We start from the raw sequence: 19,886 nt of genomic DNA, 5'->3' as shown, positions 1-19,886 counted from the left end.
TAAGACATGCACATTTGGTTGGAGGTTGCTTTTAGCAAAATTGTCGAAGCCAGCAGCATAGCTAATCGGGGTATCATTACCGGCTCCGTTGCGCTTTCTGTTTTCATGAGTTCGAATCGGGGTATCTTAGTGAAGGTAATCAGTTGAATTAAAGTGAAAATCTATCAATATATTTATCATATAAATATATTTGTATGTTTCTCTAACCCTTAAGAAACTCTATCTTTTTTGTTATTCGTGATCGAGCACTAATTGTTTTTACAAAAATAAAATGTTTTTTACATTATACATAATTCAAACCTCTTAATTCTCATGTTTTTTAACCTTCATCAGGTGACATTAGAGCTCTGAACTTTTATTTGAGTCTGCAATCGAATTTTTTTTTTTTTATCGAATGATTCATCCTAAATCCTAAAGAGAGTTTATAATTAATTACCCATTTGAGTCCAATAACATTATTAATTCATTGGTGGCCTATGATGCTATATCTTTTTTAATTTAATTAACTTATGAATGCTATGGATATATCTCTCTAAAAAGAAAGAGGGACACTAAACAAAAGTGACGGATAGTGTTGGGTACGGAGGGGGACTCGATTTAACTGAAGCACATTTCTGTGCCAACCATATATCCCTTAAATTGTCCAATTAAAAACACCATATATAACAAACACACCCTAGCTAATTTCAATGGATAGCAATAATCAATGAAACATGATATAATGTTTTTATGTGGGTCCTAATTTTCACAAACAAACCAAAGTAAGTAAGCGTGGGTGCTACTTGTATGGCTAGTGCACCAGCACACCGCCCCAGCAAGCATCCAATTGCTAAGCCCGTCAACTCAACCCACCCACACCATTTCATTATTCTCGAAGTTTCTCTCTTCGTTTACACGAATTTTTCTCTTCCCATCCTCGTGTTTCTTTTCTACCATTCGTTTTTCTATTTCATTATTCTCAAACTTTTTATTTATTTTCAAAGTTTCTCTCTTCTTTTACACGAATTTTTCACTTCCCACTCTCGTGTTTCTTTTCTGCCATTCGTTTTTCCATTTTTGTTTATGTATAAAAAATTTGAAACATGTTTTTCGAAGTTTTTCTAATTTAAATTTGAAAAAAATTCAAAAAAATACAATCTGAAGATTTTTTTCAAGACAAAAAAAATTTGAAAAACGTGTTCCGAAATATTTATTCAAAGACAAAAATGAAAAAACGGAAGGTGACAGAGATGGGGAAGAAATCTTCCTTTTACACTTACATTCCATATGAAGAATAAAATAATTATTTTGGTCATCGAATTTTAGAGATAATATTGTCACTATAGTATCTAAATTTATACATTTTGCTTCCTTTCAAAAAAGGCATAAAAAAGGAACTTGTATGGGAACATTTAATAAAACGAAAAACATATTAGTAGTTAACTTAAGGAGAAAAAATATAGTAAGACTCTCAATGTTATTGGTATTATATCTCAAAGGTTCGATGTAATTGCACACAAGTTTGTCCATTTATAGGTGTCTGAAATTGCCTCTAAAAGTAGAATTTTTTTAGATTTTCGTTTGGCTTTTCTACATCTTTTGTTACTCCCTCCGCCCCATGATCTTTTTTTGACTTTAATTTGTCCCAAAATAAATGACTTATACAATTTTCAAAGCTATTTTTTTCAATTTTACTCTTTATGTGGGCCCATGTTTATGTGTGGCATACTCAACCAATTTAATCGTTACTACTAGTGATGAAAAATGTAAGGGCAGTTTAGTAATTGTACAACTCTCTATTTATTTATTCATTTTTCTTAAAATGTGTGAAATGGTCAAATAAATCATTTAAAATGGGACGGAGGAAGTATTATATTCATCATTATTCATTAGCGAAGCAATTGTGTCTTTGAAAGCAATTTTCCTAATAAAGATAAGGAAGTGATTTGAATGACCTAATCCTCTTTAATCTTTGAAATTAGCCAATTTTACTTTATTGTCTTGATAAGTCAAATATATGCTCAGCCTACTCTCTGCTCTTACATCTTGAGTACAATAATATTGTTTAGTTGAAATTAGAATAATCCTCGGATGTGGTTACGAACTTTATTTTTTACTTGACCACGATTTAATATACTTACTAAATTAGTCATCAGATGATATGGAGGGTGCATTTGATCTGTTAAATGATAGTTACTAGACAGAACAGTACTGGACAAGTAATTGAGTTACCGGACAACTTTTTGTACTGCATGTAATCCACTCTATTTGATGATCACTGCACAGGACAAGTAGTTTTGTACCATTCCTTATTTGATATATTAAGTACTGGACCACTAATATAAAATTTACCATAATACCCTTTTTTATACATCCTCCAAACAAGAAGGCAATAAAAAATGTGTTCATCATCCATTACAACTGCATAAGAAAAAACAATTAAAGAAACCAACAAGTAAAAGTACTATAAAAAATAATCATACGGTGAATGAAGCAAAGATTAACACGAATTTGTGTGATAGTAACATGCATATGAAGACAAAACAAAGTAAACAAGATAAACAATAAAAATTACAAAACTATTGGAAATGGATAGATAAATTGCATAGCATGGAAATAGAAGAAAAAAAATTGAAAAAATGTGATGATGATGCAACGTTTGGGAATTGCAGCACATGCCGGTGTAACAGTGTTGTGGAGAATTAGGAGAAAGAAAGAGGACGCGAGAAAACAAAGGTAAAACTGTATTTTTTAATTGTTTGTCCGCTGGACAAATATTTGTCCTACAGTTTACCGGGATACAAAAAAGTGTCTACTTGTCCTGTCCATCAATATTTATTTTGTGCTATCTTTCTGTGTTTTTTATTATCAAACGTTGGACAATTATTTTTATTCTGTCATGTCCTATATTTTTTAGTAAATCAAATGCACCCGTAAATATGTATAGTTTTTTTTTTTTGGTACAATGTATAGTTTTTAGTAGTATTTTAATTAAATAAAATAATCTTTCAATAAAGTTAATTAGAATATTTTACCTTTTTTTTGAATATGAAGAAAAATGTAATTTTGTGTTCATAGAAGAATACCTCAACTTTCTCGTTAAAATTTAACTGCAGGCAATCCACCCGTTAATATGCTATGTCTCATGTTTGCATTTTATTGAAATTGATGAAAATAATTTAAGTGTCAAATTCACAATATGACACTTCCAATAACTTTTTTTATCGGATAATCGTCTTATAAATTTGACCGTTAAATATATTATAACATAGATCATGTCTTTTGTCAAAAAAAACATAGATCTGAAGTAGCAAAGTTTTTCACAAGAAAGGGGGGATTGAATTGTGAACCTATTAAAATTTACCTTTTAAAAATATAACTCAACAGAAAGCGTTAGAATGATCTCAGAACGATCTGGTTAGCAGTAAAACAAATTCAAAGTGAATTGTGTGCTTAGTGTTTGCAGAAAATAAAAGATAAGGGAAGAGAGAATCAACACACAACAATTATACTGGTTCACCCCATAATAGTATGGGTTACGTCCAGTCCCTCACACTCCGTGAGTATCCACTATAATCTTGAGATACTAGTAATCTCAAATTACAAACCTCCTTGATCTAAACCAAGATCAATAACCTTAAGCCCTACAAGCATAATATCTACCTCAGTCCTACAAACTAAGGTGTCACTCAATCAATAGTTACGTATTGACTTGAGCCAATCTTTTACAATGAATTGTTCGGATCACAAGCTTTCAAATGAAGAGAAAATCAAGTTGAGAAGCTAATAGAAGAATACACTCAGTTCATTCAATGATATACTGATCCAAGTATGTGATGTTAGAGAGCTGGAGTGAGAGTTGAAGAGTTTAATGACTTGGTCGAAAAAGACAAGTGTAGATGTTGAAATTTGTAGTTGAAACTCTTGAATCTTCAAAGCACCCAAGTATGCTATTCGCCGATCTCTTGCTGACGTAGGCAACTTTGGGAAGGAAACCATAAAATGAGGTTTTCCCAAAGTGCGCATTGAGGAACCATCTCTGACTGCTATGGTTGAAGTGTCTGAGGAAGATTTCAAGAGGAAGGTTAAGGAAAAATGGTTTTGTTCCCAAGCGTAAGCGTAACATGCCTTTTCTTCGTGGTCCTGGTGAGCCATCTAGTATCGAACCCAACATGGTTCTTCCTCGATTTCAGACTATTTGCCATTGTGGGTCTCTCAAAGTTCCATATACTCCCCCTCCTATTATCATTGGGGGGAACTGGGACTGAAGTGGAGAGGTTGCGAGATCGACATAGTGACACCTCCATGAGTGAGGAAAAGTTTTAATTTGTGCTGAGAATAACTAGAAGGATAACGGTGCAACAAGATAGAAACTTAAAGAACCTATTTGTTTCGTAAAAAATTTAAAGGACATAACAGATACCTAAAAAACTTAAAGCACTTAACTGTTACAAATGCGAAATTTAAATTAAAGGAGCTCTGAATGCAGCGACACTTAAAGGAGCTCTGAATGCATTTTGCCTAGTTTTAACTTGCATTAAGGCAAATTTTCTTTTATGTTTCTTCTTATGCATTGTTATAAGGTTTTTTTCTAAGCTACTATTTCATAATTTATGTGTATTTACCTATCAACCAATTAGAATAAGTCATATACATGTCGATACCGTCAAATAATATGGTTTTTTTTTTCTCATTGAATGATGGTTAATTACCCCGAAATTATAAAAGGTTCCCGTAGGTTAGGCCTCACCGAGATTAATGACACTCATTAATAAGATCACCCTTAGAATTAGGTTTGATTGGTTTAGTGAATATGGTAAACAAAGTTTTAGAATCAATTCATTTCTAGGCAATTCAATCGTGATATGAAACTATTGATACCTACACTTTTAACTCATTGAATCTCGTCAATATAAAAAATTGAAGATTATTATTTATTTTTGGTTTTTTTACAATTTTTTTTTTACAATTTCTTTAAGTTTTTTATACACCACAATACTGAGCATAATCGACGATTGTAGGTTCAAATTACCGTGTAGAGTTTTATATATTATTGTATGAAGTAATCTCATAATGAATTGTCATATTAATTGAACTAAACTATAACCAACAACTTTGAAAATCACATATTTTTATAAAAGCATTCAAAAAGTGCATACTAAATCATGAAGATTTATTATTACAACGGATGATTGAGACCAAACACAAAATAACAATAGGGAATCCATAGAACACACACAAAACAAAGAAAAACAATAAACTTTTTAATTGAAATCTCTAAGAGGTTGCATTTGGGTCTACTTCATTTTCTTTTGAAGCAATTTCCGCTAACTTCCGATTAATTTCACAATCAACATCATTCAAAACATCTAAGTTCAGAGTGTCGACTGGAATTTCATTGGCAAGACATTGATACAAGATCAACGACTTCTGCAATTCTCCATTGTTCTTCTCCAATTTCGCCAATTGCTCTCTGGACTTGGTTATCCTCTTCATCAAATAGCTCTCGTGGCTCAGCTTCTTCTTACCCTGCTCAAATTCAGAATAAGTTTTGAATTTCGTTAAAATCCTTTGGACCTCCGACGATTGGGAAGGCCAGATCTCCGGGTCTAAATGAAAATTGCTAAAAATGATAACACAAGCATCAACCCCACAGAGGGTAGTGAGTTCATCGATCTTTTTCGTTAGACTCTTTTTTCTCTTGTTGTAGGTTATCTTCCTTTGAGAATCACTGGCCACGAATGCAAGTTTCAACTTGTTTCTCATGGTGCACGTGAAATTTTTTTGCTATGTGTTTTTTTCCCTTAGAACAAACACTATGTCATTTATATATATAGCGTAGTTTGAGATGTTCAAATTTCCTTTTGGGGAGAATATATGTAATCACACATCAAAAGATATAGAAATTTGATACCGTAATTGGGAATATACGAGCTGTAGAATTATTGTAATATGTTATGAAGGATTGTTTGGAAAGTAATAAATTATTAAAAGTTATTATTTGTTTTATTTGGAAAGCTTTATTATGAAGGTGCATGCATCAATAGTAATTTACCTAGTCTATATTTATTTTTTTAAGAAGCAATTTACCTAATTTATATTATTATACCATATAGATATATTTGCCTAGTTTAGATTATAGTATAATTATGTCTTAATTGTTAAATTTATTAATGTATATGGAAACCGTATAAAGTTGGAATATTATTTTGCTCTCATGCATGTTGCTGGAACCACTTAAACATAGCCTGGATACAACATAGTTGCTCTCATTGCTGGAACATAGTTGCATTTATGCAAATCTTCTTTTACGTTTCCTCTTAGGTAAATCTTCTATATTTTGTTTTTGTTTCTTTAAATATTTTAGACATCACAAAAAATGGACGATTTGCGGTTCAAAGACTGTATAGAACTTATATTGTTCCATGAACCAATCTCACAGTGAATTATCATATTAATTGAAGCTATACAAAAAATTTAGCGGCGCAGTTTGTTAGACGTCTATCTTTTATTTATTTGTAATTAATTTATATATATATATATATATATATATATATATATATATATATATAATTTGAATTTTTAAAAAAATGAACTCACCTAACCAACATTTTTGAATATCATATATCTATACTAATAATAAAGGGAATATGTATACCAAAAAAAATAATAATAAAGGGAATACTCAAATTTTGGTGTAGCATTTTTTTGTAATTCCCATAATACCCACTAGTGGCCAAACGGGCACGTTGAACGTGCCCGTGTGTGATCCACAGTTTCTATTTTGTTAACGTATATAAATTGTAAACAGTGGTTTATTATAAATTTGATTTTTATTTAAACTAATTTGTGTATTTTTAGTTTTCATCAAAATAAAAATTGTAATTTACGTGCATTGGTCCATCATAGGTAAAACATTACACATAAAATAGAAAAATAAAAAGAATTACACATAAAAAAAATAAAAAAATAACATCTATGTATGCACTTTAAGGTGCCTTATAGTTTGTTTGGTTCGATGGAAAGGAGAGGAGGGAGGGTATGGGGAGGGAATTTTTTTTAATTAGATGTATGTTTGGTTCAAAAGAGGAGAGGGGAGGGGAGATAGAAAATGCTAACATGGGCACAAGCACAAATGAATTATTCTTAGGCACACTCACATAAGTGAAAAAAATTTTAAAAAGATATGATTAAAATTATATTAATTGATGTGACTATTTTATTTCTCTTTTAATTTTTTTGATTGATGTTTGTGTGCCTAAATGTCTTATGCCTATGCAAGAATGTCTCGGGGAGATAAGAGATTTTAATTAAATATATGTTTGGTTCACAAGTGGAGGGAAGAAGTTTTATTATTAATTTACATTTTTATTCCAATATTTTTTTTACTAAAACAAAATATTCACTCATTCAAATCGAAAGAGTACATCAGATACAAGCACAAATTCAATATCGCTATAAACTGAAAGGATGAATATGCGAACAAACTCGCAGCATCCAAGTTAATAGCATAAAATGATATACTCAAGTCTACAAATAATGTGACAAAATAAAAGTAACATAAATACTCATGTTTCCGGATTTGTATCGTTGATGAACTTGTCATGGATTTAATCAGTAGTTAATCAAAGTTGATCTGTCAGTCTGAACTAAAAGAAGGAAAGAAAACGAACACCGCACTAAAACGGAAAATCAAATGCACACCTCACAAAGATGGGACACACTTGGACGAATAAAACACAAAATAAAACAAGAAAACCCTAATCTGTGTGAAAACCACGTATTTAGATTAAAGATAAGGAAAAAAGATACATATAAGTGATTCCGGATTAGAGAACGACCCAAAGCCACCCGCTCTTTCAAGCAAGAAGTAGAAAACTCTCTATGAGAAAACTCGGGCCTGCTCTTTTTTTGTTGTCTTGGTTGTGACTCCCCTTTGTAATAATAGATTAATAGCAGTTCTTTGGAAAGAAAGAAGTAAAAAAAAAACGCAGGAACGGAGAAACGCATGAGGGCAAAGGAATGCACGTGATTGAATTTCTATAGACACGTGACTCACTTAAGTGATACTAATGACTATTATATATTCTCATATATCTTTGTGATTCTTATATATTTTTAGTCCCTAGTCCTCCAATAATGTTGTTCGTAGCTACCGAGTACCGACTGATATATCCTTACAAGAATGAATAAACCATCTGCTGACATGTGAAATAATCCATTTTTAATTATTTGACATCACAATTAAAATTCTTTATCAATATGCTGAATCACCTTACATAGAACAATTGCTTTCAAAATCATGAAGCAAAAATTGTTTGACATCAAGGATTCTAGCTAATGAATACATGTACAAAAAATAGCCCATAAGAGAATTGCAAAAGCAGAAGCCATAGAAACCATTGAATAATACCCACAAAATCTTCCAAACCGTGAATTAATACTAGCTGCCACAATGGCATTAGTTGCACCTGAGAAAGCAAAGATTATGCAAACCAAGAAAGCTTGGAATGTTGTTGTCCGACCCTTGAAGATTACCGCAGGAACCGGGTTTTTGTCGATGTAATCATAAGGAACAAGAAGGAGAATGTTGAATGTTGTGAAACAGAGACCTAAGACACACTCTAGAATGGTGTAATGTGGAATTAAGGCTAAAGGGGTTTGAGTTAAGGTATTTTCTTCAAAAGTCATTGTAGTAAATGAAAAACTATGCAATGAGTTTGAGGTTATTACTTAAATTATATTGTGAAATTTATATTGTGGGGAGAATATGAAACTCTGTTCTGAACTTTCAGTGATTAGTTCGTGGAAACTTGTGGGTTGTTTCTTGGAAACCCGTGGAAAGTTTTGAAAAAATGTAGAGTAAAATAGGGTGTAGTACTTTGTGTGTCTTTTAGAGTTTCGACCAAGCTTCCAAGAAATGGGATATGATGTAATTAATTCACGCCGATCCTTTTAAATGTCTATAAGAATTTGTGCTCACATATCGAAGATCTAACAATTTGGAGATCATCAAGATGTTCGACTCCGATCCTTTTAAATGTCTATATAAAATTGACATTTTAATTCAAGAAATGACCGTAAGTATTTATGTCACTTGGTTGCATAAAGTAAAAGATTTTGAAAGACAACTCAAGTTATAGTGTGACATAAGTTAGTCGGATAACGTTTCAACAACTATTTTATAAAGTTCGTTGACTTATTAGCTGTTGTTGAATGATAGAACATATAGAGATAAAGTTTATGCTAGCTTACTCACTAATCGAAGACTTGACACCTAAGGTCTTTCATATTATTTATGCTCTAACTTTAGTTTTGATACTTTGTTAAGGTTTTCTGCAGAAATAAAGTTTGAGGTTATTATTGTTATAACCGGTTCTGTATCTTTTGTGCAAATATTGAATTTGCAAACTTCGGTTTAATCTCACTAAAGATTTCAGTTGGACCAATTGGAAATAGACATGATTTAGATATCACATTTCATGAAATTTTCATGCTACTCATCCATATCGATCTATGTCATCAAGTACATTGATGTGGTGGTCTCTGGGGTTCCGTCACGTTATACGTCAGTGACGACAACCGCGGTGGTCTCATTATTGATGTATGAGATGGACCAGATTGTAAGGTTGAAATCTAAATATAAATAGCATTCGGATGCGCCTAAGGAATAATGATATAATTATTACGATATGTAGCCCAAGTGGGAGATTGTTGGAATATTTTATGATATTCCAAAAATATTATTTGGACAAATATCTTTATATAATTATATTAGCTATTTATCAATTAGGAGCCTTAATTGATTAAGTGATCAAATAAAGTTAAAAGGTTAATTAGATTTCTATTTAGAATTAATTAATTAATTTGATATGAGCTCAATATGAGTGGATGTCAGGATGACCCATTTCAGAATAATGGGAACCCTAATTGGCCATCACACTATATATAGGATATGGTCCCCAATATACCGGACACACTGCATATCGCCTCTTCTCCCCATCTGAAGAGCGCTTAGGGCATAAGGAGTCTTGGTTGAGGAAGAACCACAAGCCAACGGATACTCGTCGTCCGTCTTTTTCTCTTTGCGTTTTAGGATCGGTTTGTTTAACTTCTATCTAATGGTTCATCTATTCATATATTCCTATAATCCTTGATAAATCATTATGTCATAGATCATGTGTTTATATACATGCTCATATGTTTAGCTTCCGCACTTCCGTTATAAGATTATATGTTTAATCTTTATTATTGAGAGCATGTCTTATATATAATTAATAATAAATTAATTCCAACAATCTTTTCTTCCAAACCCCAATTGTTCTTTCAATAACATTTCTTAGTGAAAAATGTGCATGGTTGAATACTTCTTGCATTCCTTGTGCTTGACGACTACCAGCTCTAAAATCTGGAATTTGATATATTTCACCCTTGTGTGGAGATAGATACTGGATATCCAGCATCAACTAGATAGTACTTTCCTATAACAACAAAATAAATTTTGTTAATATTTATAAAAAATTAACTTTAATTTAAACAATACATAACTTTATTATAAAAATGAGATTATGCTTACCTTCAGGAGGATGGAAACACATTTTTCATTTCTTCGATCGTAGTTAAAAGAATATGTGTATCATGTGTTGTACCAGGCCAGCCAACAACATCAAAAATAAATAACATGTCTAAGTTACACTAACATAACATTTTGTGATTTCACACTACTTTTTGGACCTTTAGTCCTTGGTTTCCAAGACCCACCAGTCCACCACAAAGAACCGTGTTGAAAATTGAAGGATAAAAACACAAAAATATCATCATTGAAAAGTCTAATCAAGCTACCATTTTCAACTTGTGGTCCTAGTTAGAAAGATTAATTGCACCTGGGTTTCACTTAAATACACACACATCACAATTACATGATCACCAGTCAACAATGGCTTTCAAAGTTTCACATATTTTCCTTCTAACCATCTTTCTATTTCCTTTCCAATACTGTTCATGTTATTTAACATCATTGAAAAAGGGTTCATCTCTATCAGTAGAGAAACATGAAGATGTTATTGTCTCTTCAAATGGAATCTTCTCTGCTGGCTTCTATCAAATCGGAGAAAACGCATTTACCTTCGCCATATGGTTCACAGAGCTGCATAATCACAGTCATGATCCAGCCAATATTGTATGGATGGCAAACCGTGAACAACCTGCGAATGGTAGGTAATGTTCAAATTTATGCAAATTTGATTTTTTTTTTTTTTCCTGATATTTGAAATGAACACAATCAACATTATTTAAAGTAGAATAAATATGCAAATTCTTGACAAAAAAGTATGCAAAATTCAAATAAAACACCTAAAATGAGACAAAGGCAGTAGTATTTCACAATTGCATAATATATACCCAAATGTTATATTGTAGAATTTCTAATTACCCCTTCATAATTTTAGGGTATTTATCCATCAACCAATAAGAACAAGCCACATAATTAGATTTGCATGTGGTACTTACAACTAACTTTTATTTCACATGTATATGACTTGTTATCATTGATTGATCGGTAAATATCCCAAATAATGAAGGAGTGGTTTAGAAAAAACCTTAATTTTAATATAATTGCAGAGCGTGTAGTATTTTACAATTTTTACAATTATTGATTTAATTTAGGCTTAACTACACATTTGGTCCCTTATGTTTAAAAAGTATCAATTTGGTCCCTTACGTTTATTTTAGGTTTCAAGTTAGTCCTTTCCGTTAGTTTTGTCACTAACACCGTTTGAATAGTACACGTGTCAGCATGTCCAAGTGCCACATGTCAATCCACATATGCAAATTGACTACCACATGTGACAAAATTGACGGAAAGGACTAACTTGAAACCTAAAATAAACGTAAGGGACCAAATTGATACTTTTTAAACTTAAGGGACCAAATTGAAACCTAAAATAAACGTAAGGGACCAAATGTATAGTTAAACCTTTAATTTAACCCAATAATAGAGTAAGAATAAGTGTTTTTTTTATTTACAATGGAGTTGAGGATCGAACTCAAGATCTCAAACATGCTACCCAAATCTCTCACCAGACCAAACCTAGTGTAGCGGCTTAGAGTAAGAATAAGTGTTAAAAGCTTTAAAAATGAAGTGTTCTCATTACTCTAGCTAAATACTTCGTAGAATAGTAATTTTTAATTTCAAATCTTGGTTCTTGTTATTGTGTGATACTGTGATCAATAATAAAGATACTAGAAGCCTAGCCAACTAATTTTATTTCCTCTAATTTCTTCCTTTCCTTATAATTTCCAAAAGGTAAGCTTTCAAAGCTTTTCCTCTTAAACACAGGTAACATCCTCTTGCTTGATGGGGGTCAAAACAACACTTGGTCTTCAAACACAGCATCAAATGCTCCATTAGAGTTGTATCTCAAACAAGATGGTAATCTTGTGTTACGTGAGCTTCAAGGAACTAACATCTTATGGCAAAGCTATGATTTTCCAATAAATACTCTGCTTCCTAATCAACCTCTCACTAGATACACAAATCTTGTTTCTTCAAGAAGCCAGAGTAATCATTCTTCTGGCTTCTATAAGTTATTCTTTGATGATAACAATGGTATTCGTCTCGCCTATAATGGTCCTGATGTTTTGAGTACATATTGGCCTCCACATTGGTTGTTATGCTCAGATGCTGGAAGGTTCCATTACAATAGTAGTAGAATTGCTTTGTTGGATTCTTTGGGGAAGTTCGCTTCCTCTGATAATTACTCTTTTTCAACTTATGATTATGGTATGGTTATGCAAAGAAGATTAACCATTGATTTTGACGGTAATATTCGAGTTTATAGTCGAAAAAACTTGTCAGAAATTTGGTATATTTCATATCAAGTCATAATTGATACTTGCACAATTCATGGAATTTGTGGTGAAAATAGCACTTGTAGCTATGATTCTAAAAACGGTAAGAAATGCTCTTGTTTGCCGGGGTATAAAGTGACGAACGATAGTGATTGGTCTTATGGCTGCAAACCTATGTTTGATTTTACTTGCAATAGAAGTAAGTCTACCTTTTTAAAATTACAAGGTTATGAGCTCTTCGGTTATGACAGTAATTATGTTCAAAATAGTACCTACAAAAATTGTGAGAGTTTATGTTTACAAGATTGTTACTGTAGAGGATTTCAATACACATTCAAAGAGGACAAAGGCACCTTCAATTGCTTTACAAAGCTACAATTGTTGAATGGGAGACATTCACCAAGTATTCTAGGAGGAATAATTTACTTAAGACTTCCAAAAGGTAATCACTTCTCTAAAGAAGAAACTATGAGTGTAAAAGATCAGTTTTGTTGGGTGCAGCTTCACAAAGACTTTCATAGAAAACCAATAAGTAGCATGTTAAAGTTTTTTCAATGGCTTGTAATTACAGTTGGTGGTTTAGAATGTGTTTGTTTTTTTGTGGTTTTTGTTTTTTTATTTGCCAACAAAAAGAGTAGTGTAGATAAACATAACTATCATCATGCATTGGGATTCAGAAGATATAGTTACTTCGAGTTGAAGGTAGCAACAAAGAATTTCAGTAATGAGATTGGAAGAGGTGGAGGAGGGGATGTATATAGAGGTACATTGCCGGATCAAAGACATGTAGCCATAAAGAGATTGTATGAAGCTCAACAAGGAGAAGGAGAGTCTCTCGCCGAAGTAAGCATCATAGGAAGACTTAACCACATGAACTTGATTGAAATGTGGGGATATTGTGTTGAAGGTAAGCATAGAATTTTGGTCTATGAGTACATGGAAAATGGTTCTTTAGCTGAAAATCTTTCATCTAAAACTAATACCCTTGATTGGAGTAAAAGGTATGATATTGCTTTAGGAATTGCTAGAGTTTTAGCTTATCTACATGAAGAATGTTTGGAGTGGATTTTGCATTGTGATATAAAGCCACAAAATATACTTCTTGATTCTAACTTTCAACCCAAGTTAGCAGATTTTGGATTGTCTAAACTCCAAAATAGAAACAATCTCAACAATAATTCAGAATTCTCAATGATAAGAGGAACAAGAGGATATATGGCGCCTGAATGGATTTTGAATTTACCAATAACATCTAAAGTAGATGTTTATAGTTATGGGATTGTTGTGTTGGAGATGATAACTGGAAAGAGTTCAACAATGATGAATATAGAAGGATATGATGGAGAAGTGGCAAATAATAGAAGATTGATAACTTGGGTAAGAGAGAAAAAGAGGAGTGCATGTTGGGTGGAAGAAATTATAGATCCTTCAATGGTGAATAATTGTGATTTGAGTAAAATGGAAATTTTGGCTAGAGTTGCTTTGGACTGTGTTGAGGAAGATAGGGATATTAGACCTACTATGAGTCAAGTGGTTGAGATGCTTCAAAGTCGTGATAGAGAACTCGAGTGATATATGTTTAATGCTGAAATTTATCCATTGGTTTCTTGATCTTGACATAATAGATGAGGATTGATGAATATCTCTACGGTTTATCTTTGATGAAAGTGAATCGCACAAGTCTTTGATGAGGATTGAGACAAGTCTTTCATCATGCTTAAGATTGTTTTTGCCGGTGAATCAATATATTATACATGGTGAAAAACTTGTGACGTCGTGTATCCCACAAGTTTAATATTTATTAAAGTTTCAATGTGTGATGTTTATAATTTATATATGTATCACACTACTACATTCTATCCAAATACTAAGTATTTAACTCTGCTTTTGTTTTATATTTTGAAAATTTAACTCTGTTTTTGTTAATAGTGCTTATTAACAAGCATTGCATGAAATGAATTCAATAGAAAACCTAACATAACACTCCAGTAACTTCTCCCATAACAAGCATTACATTAGTATCCTAAAGTTTGTTGGGGTCGCATTGCTAGAAACAAGGGAAATATGTTGCAAAAGCTCCCTTATGTTTCTGTTAGTTGGGTTAGGAGGTCTGGTAATCATGTCCGAAAACTTCTCAACCCACCACAACATTTCTCCCCTGCCCCGCTAGCACGTAAAAAAAATTCGGAAAATACGTTCTGAAGTGTTTTTCTAGTGTAAAATTTACACTATAAAAAATTCGGAAAACGTTTTCTGAATTTTGTGGGGGGTAGGGGAGAAATGTTGTGGTGTGTTGAGAAGTTTTCATCATGTTGCTCATAATTTGGCCCGTTGGACCTCTTGTGAGCCCAACAAGCATTAGTTTTCTACTGTACCCGATCACATTGCTATTCATATCCAAAATGATATGAGGCACATTTTGAGCAGTTAATAAAAGTTTCTTATTTTTCAAAAAAGAAAAAGTAATCTTATCAAAATAGATAAATAATAATAATTATGATTTTTTTAAAAAAATTGATATTTCATCATTTATTAAAATTATTTGAGAGGGAATCTTTTTCTCACAAAATCAATATGTTATGCCTGGTTGTGATAGAATTTGTGACTGAATAATTAGAGATGGATAAATTTTGTCACAACATTCCTCACTGCATTTAATCTCATCAAATTTGTGATAGATTTTTCTATCATAAATTTCGTCACTGATGTTTGTCAATATAAAAATTATAATATTCCGTCACTAATTCCGTCACATTTATTGAGGGATTTTGTTTCGTCTCTAATTTCCATCACTAAATTATATTTTTTAAGTAGTGTATAAGAGCATCATTATCAGTCAATTGAGACCGTGTCTACACATTTGCCAAGAGCCACATGTTAGAGTGCTTTGGATGTTTAGCTTTTTACTTGCTTTTTGCCATAGTTTTTCTTTTTTTTTTATAAAAAATGCATTGTATTTTCACAACGGCCATGTGCATTGAAAATGCATTGAACAACTCCTTTTTTACATTAAACTAGATATTCAACCCGGGTTTGATTAGAATGGTTTTTAAAAAAAAATTATCAGTAATAACAATTTTGTTAGATATATTGTGTTTTTAAAAATACTGTTAAAATATTTTCAAACTTTTTATTTCTTCAATTGAATATATAATATAGAGAGATAAGAGATTATATTGGAAAGTTTTTTTTTTTAGAGAGATGTCACGTCAAAGATTTGTATTGATAAAGTTATTTTAAAATATGATATTAGACCAATATAAATTAATGAAAATTTCTTATATTAGAGACATACATCTTGTGTGTTTAATTTGTGGGGCGAAACTAGAGCCTGTCTATTTGTGATCTCGTTTCTTCGGTTTGGTTGGAGCGCAAAACAAACACATATCATCACATCACAAGTAAGAAAATAAACTAAAACAACACCTAAATCCTAGCAGGCCCTTACACCAAATATCATCATCCCCGCCCATCCAACTCAAACTTCATCACGACGATAACGATCAATCCTACTCGGACACTAAACCATGTCGCATCAACAACAACCAAAACGGCAGCCTCTAAGCCAAACAAAAATCACTAGTAATAAAACCTCTCTAAAGGACTCGAATCGAACAATTGTCTCCATAATAAAACCAACGAAAACAAAACAAAAACACACCAATCCCAACACACCAACGCACTAATTACAAGAAACACATGGGTTTGCAGCGGCCAAAAGCCCACGGAAATGCACAAAAGGCAGCCGCAATGGCAAATTTGCGGCGGAAACTGTTCCCACGGAAAAAACGTGGTAGGAAACGTTTGCGGCGGACTTTTTCCGCCGGAAAAGATACAGCCAGTATGTTTGCGGCAAACTTTTCCGCCGGCAAAGACACATTTAAAAAAACCTTGTCATTTGCGTGGGCCAAAGGCCGCTGCAAAATGCATTTTCTTTTAAAAAAATAAAAAGTATATTTTTTTTTTCTAAACTTTTCATTTTTTTATTTTAAAATTAGTGAGACGATTTATTTTGCATTTTAATTTAGTAAGGAATTTGTGCTAAACTTTTCAATGTTTATTTTAAAATTAGTGAGACAATTAATTTTTGCATTTTAATTGAGTAAAGAATTTGTAGAGGGGAGGGAGATATGGTGATTCTAGAGAGAAGAAAAATTGAGATGTGAAAGTTGTATGAAGAATGGAATGAGATTGTTTAGTAAAATTTATAGTAAGAAAGTTGTAGAGAAAAATGGTATATGATGATTGTAGTGAGAAGAAAAAATTGAGATATGAAAGTTGTAAGAAGAATGAAAGGAGGAGATTGTTTATATAGAAGGAAAAAATTGAATTATGAATTTTCCCGCCCTGTCATTTGCGTGGGCCTAAAGGCCACCGCAGAAGACATCACAACGCAGGCTGAAATTTGCGTGGGTCAAAGTCAGCCGAAAAGTGATTATTTTTTTAAACGATGATGTCATTTGTGTGGGCTGTTTTCCGACGCAAATGTTGCTTCACTTTTCTAGGTTTGCATGGGATTTGTGCCACTGCAAAAACTGCTTTTACCGCCATAAATTACAGTCCGCCGCAAATGTAAAAAAGCCGCCGCAAATGCTCCGGAAATTTAGATTTTTCACCCTTTCATTTGCGTGGGTATTTTCCGCCGCAAATGTATCAAAATTTGTGTGGAGTTTTAAGTCCGCCTGAAATGTTGGTTGCAAATACAAGGAATTCTTGTAGTGACCAGAAAACACAACCAAAGCAATCTTGTTTTTTTAGGATGAGAGTAGGTAGAAAGTATAATTTAGGGTGGTTGTGGCAATATTTAATTAGGTAGAAGTTCAAGCAATCCAATATTGATTATGATGAAAAAGGTGTTTTATTTTATGCAAAATTTGATGATGATGATGATGATGATGATGATGATGACGACGATGATGATGATAATATTATATTGTTGATGGTCGTTATTTTGATGATAGACAAGACTTTATCAGGATTTTGGATGTTTATAATAAATGTATATGTCATTTATAGGTTTTTGAAAATAGATTTTAATGTTCCATAGATTCATACAGGTCTACAAATCGAAGTCGAGTTTACAGACCCTTTGTATACACTAAGTAAGTTTGATATGCATCAAGTCAAATCACAATATGTGGGTATTTGTTAAGAAATTTTTGAAATAATAGCTAAATCAGACCAAATTTTGGTCATTAAGTCCGTCTCAATTTTCGACCACCAAATTGGTTGCTATACTCCGTCGCAATTTCAATCTTATATTAGATGGAGATTGACGGAAGGAAGTATAACATAAATTGGAATCGTAGAAACTTTATTTCATTACTCGCATTTAAGTATTGATTGATGCACATATGTAAGAATTCTAAAAGACAATCAATCTTTGTTAGTTGCCTGTAAGATTGAAGAAGGGGATATCGACTCATATTTATCACTTAATTTATGTATATCACTAATAGTTTCTTTGTCATTCATCCAAACAGTAAGATTGATATTGATTCATTCATATATTGGAACAACTTGTTCACATTGAAACAAAATAAAATTTTATTTAATTATTTTTTATTTCATTAGGTGGCAAAAATAAGCTGACGTGGCAGCTAGTCACATAAATAACTTACCACATTTGTGTTGACTTGGTCAAAATTGACCTTTTGCAAAAGGGGGCAAACATAGGGGGTCAAAAGTGTTATTTTGAAAATTAGGAGACCAAAATCACAAGTTTATGAAATTTAGGAGGCCAAAAATATAATTTAGCCTTAATTTTATATAGAATTTGATCTCAACTATTTATTTGTAATTGGACGGTTAGAAACAATTACCGCGTCAATGTATTGACCGTGTCTAATCCGTTCACGAAGAAATGAAGCTGTATAAGACTATAGATTTTAATGGAAAACATGCTGTGGAAAGTCCAAGGAAAGAGGGTGTGAAGGATGGGCATGGACTTGATGACATTATTTATTTAATGAAAATGTGTGAAATGAATAAATTAAAATTTGAAATATCTAATTTTTTGGATAAATAAATTTTATAACGTTTGAAGACACTTGTTAGCAAATATATTATTTTAAATACTTATATTTAATAAAGACTCAATCACTTCTACTAAGTATTTATAAAATAATAGTAAATTTGTAATACTAGTAAATTCATATCATTAAATTTCAAAAATAATTTATTTATTTTCCTCGCAACAATCAATAAAATTTTGATAAAGAAAAAGATTTCATTGAATGTCAATTGACGTGTTTGGAGATGAGAAATTTTTTTTAGATAAATTATTTTAGAAAATAATTCAAATTATTATATGTAAACTCTATTGCTTCGGTGAAAACTTGGGGAAATTTCGAAATGAATATGTTTTGTGAAATATATTGTAAAATTTAATTTAAGAAATTTTCAAATAAAATTTACAAACTAAAAATTGAAAATCATTTCTTACTCTATACAATTTGAATCTTAAGTTGATCCTTATAATTCATTCAAGTTATGCTGCTAGTTAGTTCTTTTATGTTTCAAACCTATCAAATCTTGCACTTAGATCCCATACAAAAAGAAATATTACTAATGAAAGTTACGTTATAGACGAAAATGATTTTAGAAAACAAGTACTCTCAAGAAGTGTACTAACAAAACCGGGAGTGCTAATAGTAACTAATTAATATTAGTGTATCCAGCCCGTCAGTTACGAATGGAGGCTTTGATGTACCACAGTTGGAATTTTTCTCTTCCCACACCTCATGTTTCTGTTCTACCCCCAGGTTTTTCATTTTTTGCCTTTGTATAAAAACTTCGGAATGTGTTTTTCGATGTTTTTCTAGTTCAAATTCGGAAAAATTTGAAAAACACATTCTGAAGTTTTTTTCGAGACAAAATTCGGAAAACGCATTCCAAAAAATATCTATACAAAGGCAAAAATGAAAAACCAGAGGGTAGAAAAGAAACATGGGAGGTGGGAAGAGAATATTATATGTGTAATAAAACCTCATCTAAAAGTGATAATCTCTTATTCATTATTCATATTATATTCACATGCGTGATAAATTATAGATTGT

At 31.9% G+C, this 19,886-nt stretch overlaps 2 protein-coding genes across 3 annotated transcripts; one reads left to right on the top strand and one right to left on the bottom strand.

Annotated features, from left to right (window-relative positions):
• Positions 1-5,256: 5,256 nt before the first annotated feature.
• Positions 5,257-5,745, bottom strand: LOC123904466 (agamous-like MADS-box protein AGL80). The gene has a single exon (XM_045954129.1). It carries the CDS (start codon positions 5,743-5,745, stop codon positions 5,257-5,259), a length of 489 nt encoding a protein of 162 aa, XP_045810085.1.
• A 4,808-nt stretch (positions 5,746-10,553) lies between these two features.
• Positions 10,554-14,987, top strand: LOC123911595 (putative receptor protein kinase ZmPK1). 2 transcript variants are annotated; one of them, XM_045963052.1, is made up of 2 exons: positions 10,554-11,192; positions 12,284-14,747. In XM_045963052.1, the coding sequence occupies exons 1-2, from the start codon at positions 10,916-10,918 to the stop codon at positions 14,398-14,400; spliced, it is 2,394 nt and encodes a 797-aa protein (XP_045819008.1). In that variant the 5' UTR covers positions 10,554-10,915; the 3' UTR covers positions 14,401-14,747. The 2 variants fall into 2 exon arrangements, with proteins under 2 accessions (XP_045819008.1, XP_045819009.1); XM_045963053.1 differs by having other exon boundaries at positions 10,780-11,196; positions 12,284-14,987.
• The last annotated feature ends 4,899 nt before the right edge of the window (positions 14,988-19,886 follow it).

This window comes from Trifolium pratense, linkage group LG2 (genome assembly GCF_020283565.1).
Source record: "Trifolium pratense cultivar HEN17-A07 linkage group LG2, ARS_RC_1.1, whole genome shotgun sequence".
Classification (NCBI taxonomy): domain Eukaryota; kingdom Viridiplantae; phylum Streptophyta; class Magnoliopsida; order Fabales; family Fabaceae; genus Trifolium; species Trifolium pratense.
Note: the sequence above shows the minus strand (reverse complement) of the source record. Positions and strands in the feature narration are given on the sequence as shown.